This window comes from Rhincodon typus, chromosome 15 (assembly GCF_021869965.1).
Source record: "Rhincodon typus isolate 14 chromosome 15, sRhiTyp1.1, whole genome shotgun sequence".
Lineage (NCBI taxonomy): Eukaryota > Metazoa > Chordata > Chondrichthyes > Orectolobiformes > Rhincodontidae > Rhincodon > Rhincodon typus.
Window position 1 is genome coordinate 2,794,463 of NC_063346.1, and position 10,544 is coordinate 2,805,006.

Here is a 10,544-nt window from a genome sequence, read left to right on the forward strand (position 1 = left end):
TCACTCCTTGGAACTTGACCATCTCCACCTCAACACCATTGATGCAGATAGGGGGCGTGCCCTCCTCCTTGCTTCCTGAAGGCAGTGACCAGCTCCTTTGTTTTGCTGACTTTGAGGGAGAGATTGTTATCTTCGCACCACGACACCAAGCACTCTGTCTCTTTCCTATATTCTCATTCGTCTATCAGAGGTCCAGAGAATGGAAACTAAATTATAAGTATCACTGACCACCTTGGGGTGAATTAGAAAGGTAGCACTGATTGATTTTCTGAAATTATCAATCAAGAGAAAATTCCATGTATTTGTGAAGCAATGTGTTGTTGAAACTGTTTTAGAAATCTGGCAAGTTTGTTATTTTCATTTTAATTATCTCAACTATTTGTTTTTTTCTATTTGTCCTTGTGAGAGAGAGCTGGCTAGAATTAAAGAGGGTTGGATTTAAATCTTAGATATTATTTAGATTGTCTTGTCGTTTAACATTTTTCTGCTGAAAGATAGATGATGACCTAGTGATATTGTCACTAGACTTAATCCAGACACCCAGGTAATGTCCCGGAGACTTGGGTTCAAATCCAGCCATGGCAGATGGTGGGGGCATTTGAATTTAATAAATGTGTGGAATTAAAATGTTGATTATCAGGAAAAACCCATCTGGTTCACTTAATATCCTTTAGGGAAGGAAACTTCACCTGGTCTGGCCTACATATGACTCCAGACCCACAGCAATGTGGTTGACTCTTAACTGCCCCCTGGGCAAATGGGGATGGATAATAAATGCTGGCCTAGCTGGTGATACTGTTATCCTGTGAATGAATAATAAAATAAAGGTACTGTAAATTAATAATTTGTTTGTCTTTTGTTTACTTGATCGGTCTGGTTTCTGGTACTGGTTATTCATAAAGTCTGGTTAGGAACCATTGTGGTCAATTTTGAGGGTTATTGAAGGTTTTAATTTTAGTTTTAAGTGAAAACAGGGATAGGGAGACTGATTCGATTCTGTTTCCCGTCTCCATGTCGTCACCCCATGTCCCCCCCCACAAAGGAAAACAATCTAACCTTACAGAATTTTTTCTTTTGTTTTCTGCATGATGTTAGCGTTTCCTCAATATCCAAATTACCAGCACCAATATCAATAGAAACAATATCCCACCTGTGTGGTAAAGGGTGTACCAGGGCAGTTTGTAAAACTCAGTGTGTAAAACATTCTGTGACTTTGTGTAGTTCAGTACACTCAATCCAGAAGATGGCTCTGTCCATCGGAGACTGTGACTGGTCGCTGTGAAGAGCAGAGAGTTTCTGGATGTTTTGACAATATTTTGAGTTGTTTATGACCTCACTAAGAGCCCCAAATAGACCTGCCTGTAAAGTTGCCACATTAACCGCCTTTGCTGTTTCTATGCTTTCAAGACTAACCAAGTTGTCAAACTGATCATAAAACAAGGATATGCCCATGACTGGCACTCCACGGTAGATAGCTTCATACACTCCATTGGCGCCACTGTGGGAAATGAAGGCTTGAGTATTGGGGTGCCCAAAGATGTCATTTTGAGGGATCGGTGCGAGATTCCCTGTGTTAGGAGGAATGATGCGATCGTGTCTCCAGATGGCTTTCTGGGGAATCTGAGCAAATGCTGCACTGATTTCCATTGTAATGACCTGTGACCAAGATTGGATGAGGGTCCCCAGTGACATTACAATGATGCCGTGCTTCCCTGATAGTTGCACAAACTGGTGAAAGTGTGCAGGGAGCAGTTTGGGAGGTTTATGCTGGAACCCTCTGATATACACAATAATGGGTCTAGGAAACTCAAATGTAAAGTCTACTCTCATCAGCCACACATCTGCTTTCAGGGGAATGGAATGTGTGTGTGTTTGTCTAGGTATTGATGACACAGCTTATTGTATGGCTGATACAATGGGAATTCTGAAGTGCTTAACTGAAAAAGATTTTTTAGAAGCATTTGAATTGTCTGGTAAAGCGTTATTTTGTCTGTTAATTGTGATCCTAACTCTGGGATATAGGAGAGTAGACTTCTACAGTAGGAACCCATTGAACATTGTACACTGCTGGGACATTCAAATAAAAAGCAAGCATTGGACCTGCACACAACGTTGGGTCTGCAAGTGTGAAGTCAAAGTTTCCATCTGCAATTCTTTTTAACAATTCTTTGTTTCTAAAAAGTGTCAGAAATCACATGACACCAGGTTATAGTCCAACAGGTTTATTTGAAAACACAAGCTTTTGGAGTCTCGCTCCTTCTTCAGGTGTTACTGAGAGAGGTGGCATCAGATACAGAATTTATAAGCAAAAGACCAAAGGGTCATCAAACTGATGTGAATGTATTGAACAAACTTAAGATGGCTGTTAAATCTTTAATCCGTTAGAAGAGATGCAGGTTTCGATTGATTAATATGCAAATCCCGGAATTTCTTTCAAGTCACTGCCCCAAGATAACTAAAGATTTTATCAGTATACCAGAGGTGCCATCTCAGATCAGACGATGCATTTTAGGTGTGAGGCCTTGTTTAGAATCTGTCTGTGTTTTAATTTGGAGTCAGACTGGTTTTATTTCCAAAGTAGGAATTTATAAAATGTCACACTGACTGACTGTTCAAAAAGCACACAATTTATTGACAAAGTAGCATGTATTACAAATTACAAATCTGCAAATGCAAATTTACCCCATAGATTTTTTTTGTGCGTGTGTGTGAGAGAGGAGTGAGACTCCGAAAGCTTGTGTTTTCAAATACAACCTGGTGTCATGTGATTTTTGACCTTGTCCATCCCAGTTCAACATTGGCACTTCCACAACTTTAAAAAGTGTGACACCAATTAAAAATTGTTGGGACCACTGATGTCCATCAAGCAAGAACAATGTGACCTTGAACTGGAGCTGAGTGAAAAAGCACAGTGAGAGGCCATTCTTGGAGACTGCCAGCAAGTTATGTATCAAACGCTGTGTAGCACCTGACTCTTCAATTGTTCCTTTCAATTGAGTAGTTGAAGCACGATGGACTGGTAGAGATCAAGCCCCTCTTTACTATACCAAGATGTGGAGGAATGAAGTACAGTAATCTTGTGTCTGTAAAGTCCTAGTTCTTAAGTTAAAACTCTCATATTGACCCAGTCACTTCCATCAACTGGAACGACTGGTATTTAAGCTCCTTGTACAAAAGGAGACAATGATGATACACAGAATACATTCCATCTGTATTTCTGTTTAAGGTCTGCAGCATCTACATTTTGCTTTTATTAGAGTTTGATGGATTATTAAGTGTGTTACGCTTCAGTGTTTTAGTGTTACTGGTAGAGAAAAACTCTACTCTGGTAGATCTGAAATAGAAACAGGAAATGTTGGAGAAACTCAGCAGGTCTGGCAGCACCTGTGGTGAGAAAAACAGATTTCTGAAGGAGAGTCACACGAGATTTGAAACATTAATTCTGTTTCTCTCTCCACAGATGCGTCTAGATCTGCTGAGTTTCTCCAGCACTTTTTGTTTATTTAATTGTCCATCACACTCTAACCAGTGCCCCATCAATCTGTAAACATTAACGCAACAGTCAATTTATCAGAATTCCATGTACCAGCGATGTAACATTCTGCTCACTGTCCAGATATCTGTTAACCCCAAACATTGCCCAGGGACCCAAATTCTGGATATCACCTAAATATCCAGAATTCCCTATGATTTCCTGGTGAGCAAGAATTTCTAAGCTTTCTCCTGTGATCAGTTAGTTATTCATTTTATAACAACAGGAATTGCTAGAGTAGCTCAGCAAGTCGGGCAATATATGCGGAGAGAAAGCAGATCTAATGTTTCGGGTCGAGTGACCCTCAGAACTGATGGTAACTAGGAAAATGTTGGTTTTTATGCAGAAGATAGGGTAGGGGAGGGGATAAGAAGTAAATGAAAGGTTGGGATAGAGCCCCAAAAAAGAGAAGAACAGTTGGACAGACAAAGGACTGAATAACGGTCAGCCGAGGGGAATGAATAGCTGCTAATGGAGACCAATAGTGGCTAACAATGCATGGTGTGTAATAGCAGACCATGGGATAACAAGGCCTGGTGTGTGGGGATTGGGTTAAGGACATGGGAGAATATGCCTCAAGCCATAAGGTTGTTGATCTATATATGGAGCCCAGAAGGCTGCAGGGTTCCCAGACTGGGTCCAACCCATCTCTCACAACAGCCCTGAGCCCCCTCTCTCCCCTTCCATAACAACGATAGGGTTCCCCTTGTCCTTACCTACCATCCCACCAGTGTCCACATCCAGAAGATCATTATCACTTCCATTTCCACCACCTCCAGCGAGATGCTACCACCACACGCATTTTCCCCTCCCCTCCCTTGTCTGCCTTCTGCAGGGGCTGTTCCCTCTGGAACACCCTGGCCCACTCTTCCTTCACTCCCAACACAGCCCCGCCACATCTCCCGCTGCAACCGCTGTCCATTTACTTCCTCCCTCCTCAGGACCCAATCACACCTTTCAGGTGAAGCAGCACTTCACCTGTACTTCACACAATCTACTACATTCGCTGCTCATAATGTGGTCTCCTCTACATTGGGAAAATGAAACGTAGAATGGGTGATCACTTCACAGAACATCTACATTCTGCTCGCAATAAAGACCCTGAGCTTCTAGTTGCCTGCCCTGTTCCCTGGCCAACATCTCTGTCTCAGGCTTGCTGCAGTGTTCCAGCAAAGCTCGGGGCAAGTGGAAGAACAGTACCTCATTTCTCGCTTGGGGACCCTGCAGCCTCTGGGACTCAATAGCGAGTTCAATAATTTCGGGGCTTGAGGTACCTTTTTCTATGTACTTACCCCAACCCCCACAAGCCAGGCCTTGTTATCATATGGACTGCTACCACAAACAACACATTGTCAGCCACTTATGATCCCATTATCAGCTATTCATTCTCCTAGGCTGACCTTTAACCCACTGCTTTATCTGTCCAACTGTTCTCTCTCTCTCTCGGCTCTGTCTCTACCTATCGCTTACTTGATCCCCCTCCCTGCAATCCATCTTCAGCATATACACCAATCCTTTCTCAGCTACAATCAGTTCTGGAGATGGGTCACTAGATCCGAAACATTAACTCTGCTTTTCTCTCCATAGGTACTGCCAGACCTGCAGAGTTTCTCCAGCAATTTCAGTTTTTGTTTTTGTTTCTGATTTCCAGCATCCACTTTTTTTTAAATTTTTCTGTGAGGTACAGAGTAAAGCTCCCTGGACACTATCCCATCAAACAGTCCCAGGACAGGGACAGTATGGGGTTGGATACAGAGTAAAAAACCTCAATACTGTGCCAATCAAACACTGTCAGGACAGGGATAGCACGGGTTTAGATACAGAGTAAAGCTCCCTCGACACTGTAATAAAACCTGAAAGAACTGCATATGCTGTAAATCAGGAACAAAAACAGAAGTTGCTGGAAAAGCTCAGCAGGTCTGGCAGCATCTGTGAAGAAAGAATCAGAGTTAATGTTTCATGTCCAGTGACCCTTCCTCAGACGCTGCCAGACCTGCTGAGCTTTTCCGGCAACTTCTGTTTTTGTCCCTCAACACTATCCCCATTACTCACTCACTACTATTTTAAATTGAAGGTGAAACTTACTCGACAAAAATGGTTTGGTCATAGAAAACAAAGGGTAGTTGTAGAGGGACGCTTTTCTGACTGGAGGCCTGTGACCAGTGGTGTTCCACAGGATCGGTGCTGGGAACTCTGTTGTTTGTAAAATATATCAATGATTTGAATGAAAATGTAGATGGTCTGATTCGTAAGTTTACAGACGACATGAAAATAGGTGTAGATTTGGATAGTGAGGAAGGTTGTCAAAGGATACGGCAGGATTTGGATTAGTTGGAAAGTTGTGTGGAGGAATGGCAGATGGAGTTTGATCTGGACAAGTATGAGGTGATACATTTTGGGAGGTCAAATGCAAGAGGAGAGTACACAGTAAATGATAGTAACCTTAGGGGCATCGATGTACAGAGGGATCTTGGGGTACAAGTCCATAACTCCCTGAAAGTGGCAACACAAAAGTGGGTAAGGTGGGAAGTCATGTTGCAGCTGTATAAAACTTTAGCTGACCACATTTGGAACATTGTTTGCCCTTCAAACTATAGGAAGGATACTACAGAGCATGGTCAGTGTCTGGAACACACTGCCAGGGGAGGTGGTCGAAGCAGATACCATAGCAGGCAGGGAATAGAGGGATATGGACTAGGTGCGGGGGCAGATGGGATCAGTTTAGAGTAGCATCACTGTCGACACAGACATGGTGGGCCAAAGAGCCTGTTCCTGTGCTGTACTGTTCTATGATGTATTGTTCCATGTACACTGTCCCCATCAAACGCTCCCAGGAGAGAGAAGAAATAACTCCAGTGGGTCTGGTATTTCCATCATCAAGTCACCCTGTATTTACACATGAACAGTCCTTGACTTTAGCACTGCCTCTTCAGAGTCAGATCTCAGAGTACCAGAATCTCTGACACTCCCCTTTTTACCTGTCAGCCAGGACTGTCTGATTGGACCTGATTAACAGCCCCAATCAGGGAACTCATATACTATGTTACAATCTGGTTACAGTCACTACATCCCTCCTGCTCTGAGTCCGAATACGTAGGCCAGCTCTTTTTTAGTAGTACCCCCGGGGTGTTTTCACACCAGGTCAGGTTCTCCGACTCAGTGTCTGATATGGGCAGCTTGTAATTTACAGGAGCTCGCCTCTTGTACAAGGAGCGCCTTGGTAGAATTTCACTCTGTTCTTCCAGCAGCAAAGGCAGGGACATCCGTCATGTCCATCTCTGATTCTGAGAACTCCTCAATACTTGACAGAGAGGGTTAACCCATGGGTTCTGGCAGCATTTTCATCTGTTCGGAGGGGCAGGGCACTTATTGCTCCCGCACTGTTTGCGAGTTTACAGTTTATGCTGCATGTCCATGTGGGGTCATACGGTCCACGTGCATGTTCAGGTCCATCGCACCTATCTGAACTTTATACGTCACTGCACCTCACCTTGAACATGCCTCTTTCCCATGCCGGGCCATTCCCGTGATTCTTACACTAAACTCTGCCCCTTGAAGTAAACTGTCTCTCTCGCTCAGTGGAGTCTTGTATCTGGCATTAGCGTTCCTGATGCTGTTTCACACCCCCCCAAAACCAGGTCCCAGAAGATCAGATTAAACCTGGTGTGAGTCCTCTAGCCATTAGCAACTCTGCCATGCTATCCCTGTAGTTGCATGAGGGGTGGTATCTAATCAGGCTGTCAGCTGTTCCCTTTAAGATGGCCTACAGGCCATTAGATGGATGATTTGGAGCTGTCCTTATGTGCCAAATCCTATTCGACTTTAGGAAATACTCAAATTCCTGACCAGTAAACAATTGCCCATTATCTGTGACCAACACTTCCAGGAGTCCAGAAAGGACACTCGCAACTTTTCAATCATCGACCCCATGTTTGACAAATGAACTCTATACACAGCCAGCCACTTTGAGTGGGCATAAGCAATGACTAAGAACATTGAGCCCATAAAAGGACCTGCGCAGTCGAATTGTAACTGAGTCCAGAGTTTACCCGTCCATGGATGTGGGGGAGCTGCTGGTGGTAATTTATGTCCTTGTTGGCACCCTAGGCATTGCCCCAGCAATGCGGGCTATTTCTGCATCCAATCCTGGCCACCAGACATAACCTCTCGAAAACATCTTCATTTTGGAAACCCCTAGCTGACCCAGGTGGAGTTCAGCCAGTATCTGGCAGTGACCTTTGCTCGGGACAATCACTCTTGTTCCCTGTAATAATACGCCATCCTCTGCCATAATCTGGTATCTCTGGGTCCAGAAAAGTTTCAGTTCTAGTTGTGACGGCCCTTTGGTTTCCCCATCACCACCAGTGGTTTCAGTTTTGCCAGGACCGGATCTTTCCACATGCAAAGTCTGACACTGTCAGCTGTGAATGGGAGCATGTTCAGAAAAGTTAATATCATCACAGACTCTTCCACTGAGGGTATCACCAGTGGTATATCTGCCAGCAGGAGGCGGTTTGATGTATCTGCATTCGCTACTCAGTTTCCTGAATGGTATTCTAACTTGTAATTATAAGCATTCAGTATTAGAGGCTTGGGGTCATAATATCCCTTAACTGTTTTCTTGAAAGGTTTTAGAATCTGGTGCCTCAGGGAAAGTTAGGCTCGTAATAACAGAAAAGGCATGGTTCCACAGGAGAAATACCCATTACTTCTTCTTTGCCACAATGTCATTTGCCTGTAAAAAATAACACATTCTTTCCACATACTGGGCCCAGTCCTGAACAGCAGGATTGAATGAGTCAAACTTCCCAAACAGAGGCATGATGTTGAAAATGCTTACCCCAGCTCAAAGATGACTATTGTGAACAGGTTTCTTCAGGATCGTGCTTTATTCTCATTGTCACTAAAATAACTCCACACAGGCTGGTATCCCATCACTAAGTCACTCTTTATTTACACATGAGTGGTCCTTGAATTTAGTCTGGCTTCATTCTGAGTCAAGCACCAGAGTGTCCTTTTTATTTATCAGCAAGGGCTCCCTGATTGGACCAGGCTAACAGCCCTAATCAGGGAACTCATGCTCTATGAAGTCCACCTCGCTGACCTTGTTACAATCACTACAAGGGACAGTAGTAATAGTCAACATTTATTTTTTTAAAAAGCATTTTGTCATTCAGACGTTTTATGCAAAAGAACAATTGATGGACAATGCCACATTTTAAATACAAATATCTCCTTTGGCTGTTATGAATATTTGATCCAGGAGAGGGTGCTATTGGATTAAAAAGGAACTAAAACTCACAGCCTAACAATAGAGGATATGTCCCAAAATACAACAATTCCTAAATACATCGCAGAAAAATAATCCCAACATATATCCCAGAGCAATAATCTCAAAAGATGTCCTAGAATAGCAACCTATAAATCCCTGTATCCCTCCCAGAGTAGCAATGTCTGGATTTGTACAATGGGTAAGAATCCCAGAATACACTACAGTGTCATAATTAATTCCAGAATATATTCCGCTTGATGAAAGGTGCTTTATTTTGATTCTTGTACAGTTTTGATTTCAAAATAATGGTATTTTTCCTAATCGTGAAGATGTTTACAGTTAATTGGGTCAGCATTTTCTGGCACCTTGACATTAAACCAATTTGTGTCAGAGAGCAGGTGACTGAAGGTGTCAGCAAGTGTAAATGGATGCTTGGGTCTACAGGTGTGAGGTTGGAAAAGCACAGCAGGACCCTGACAAAGGGTTTCAGCCCGAAACATTGACTTACCTGTTCCTCGGATGCTGCCTGACCTGCTGTGCTTTTCCAGCCTCACACCTATAGACTCTGGCTTCCAGCATTTGCATTCCCTATTGTCTCCTTAGTGGAAGCTTGTTTATATAGTGGGGGTTATGCAGGAGATTAAAAAAAAATTAAGCCATTAGTTTAGCAGAAGCTAGGAGACTAGATCAGTGTCTTTGCAGTCAGTGTCACAGGGAAGCTTTCTGGGAAGGGTGTCCTGATTGTGGGAGAAGAAACAGAGAATGATATCATAGGAAAACCAAATAGTCTTACCCTACTATAGGAGGACAGGCTCCAAGGGAGAGAGCTGATTGCTAAGGTTAGGTAAATATTTACAACTTTTATTGCTTACATTTTGTCAGGTGTTTTTGTGGTTTATAGTTTCTAAGGGTTGTATTCTATTGTTTGAATATATACAATGGAAGGTCCTAGAGAAATTGAAATATTTGATATTAAGTGTATTCCAGAAGGTTTAGTTTAAAGAGCTAAGTCATTGCAGGGGAGTTTAAGCCTGCAGTGTGTTCCTCCTGTTCTCTGTGGGAATCGGGAACATTTCCAGTCCCCAGGATCAGCGCGTGTGCAGCTCCTGGAATCCTGGGATTCCGAGCTGGAGCAGGGGCTGGGGACACTGTGGCACACCCACAAAGCTGAGAGAATGCTGGACAGCATGGAGAGAGAGATGGTCACACTGCAGGCTACCACTCCATATGCAGAAGGAGAATGGGTGAGCACCAGCAGAGTTAAAGGACTGGGCAGGCAGAGCCTGTGACCATTCTCCTGAGAAACCCATGTTCCACTCTGGATACTGCTGGGGGGGTGCGACCTCTCAGGGGAAACAGGAACAACCAAATGTATTTTATCACATCCAGGCTCTGCTGCACAGGAGAGGAGGAGAAAGTGTGGAAATGGAATAGTTACAGGAGATTCAATTGTAAGGGCAGTAAGCAGGTGTTTCTCTGGCCACACACATGACTCCAGGGTCATATATTATGGTCTCCTCTACATTGGGGAAACAAAGGGTAGACATGGCGACCGCTTTGCAGAACATCTACGTTCTACTCACAAAAAAGACCCTGAACTACCCGTTGCCTGCCTTGCTCCCTGGCCAACATCTCTGTCTCTGAGATAGTAGGAACTGCAGATGCTGGAGAATCTGAGATAACAAGGTGTAAAGCTGGATGAACACAGCAGGCCAAGCAGCATCAGAGGAGCAGGAAGGC

At 43.6% G+C, this 10,544-nt stretch overlaps 1 protein-coding gene across 1 annotated transcript; it reads right to left on the reverse strand.

The window, feature by feature from the left end:
• Nucleotides 1-1,188: 1,188 nt before the first annotated feature.
• On the reverse strand, nucleotides 1,189-6,795 carry LOC125485035 (UDP-glucuronosyltransferase 2A2-like). The gene is given in 4 exon segments (XM_048605940.1): nucleotides 1,189-1,859; nucleotides 1,862-2,029; nucleotides 2,032-2,174; nucleotides 6,626-6,795. Coding segments are annotated over 4 exon segments (1,152 nt in total).
• Nucleotides 6,796-10,544: the final 3,749 nt, after the last annotated feature.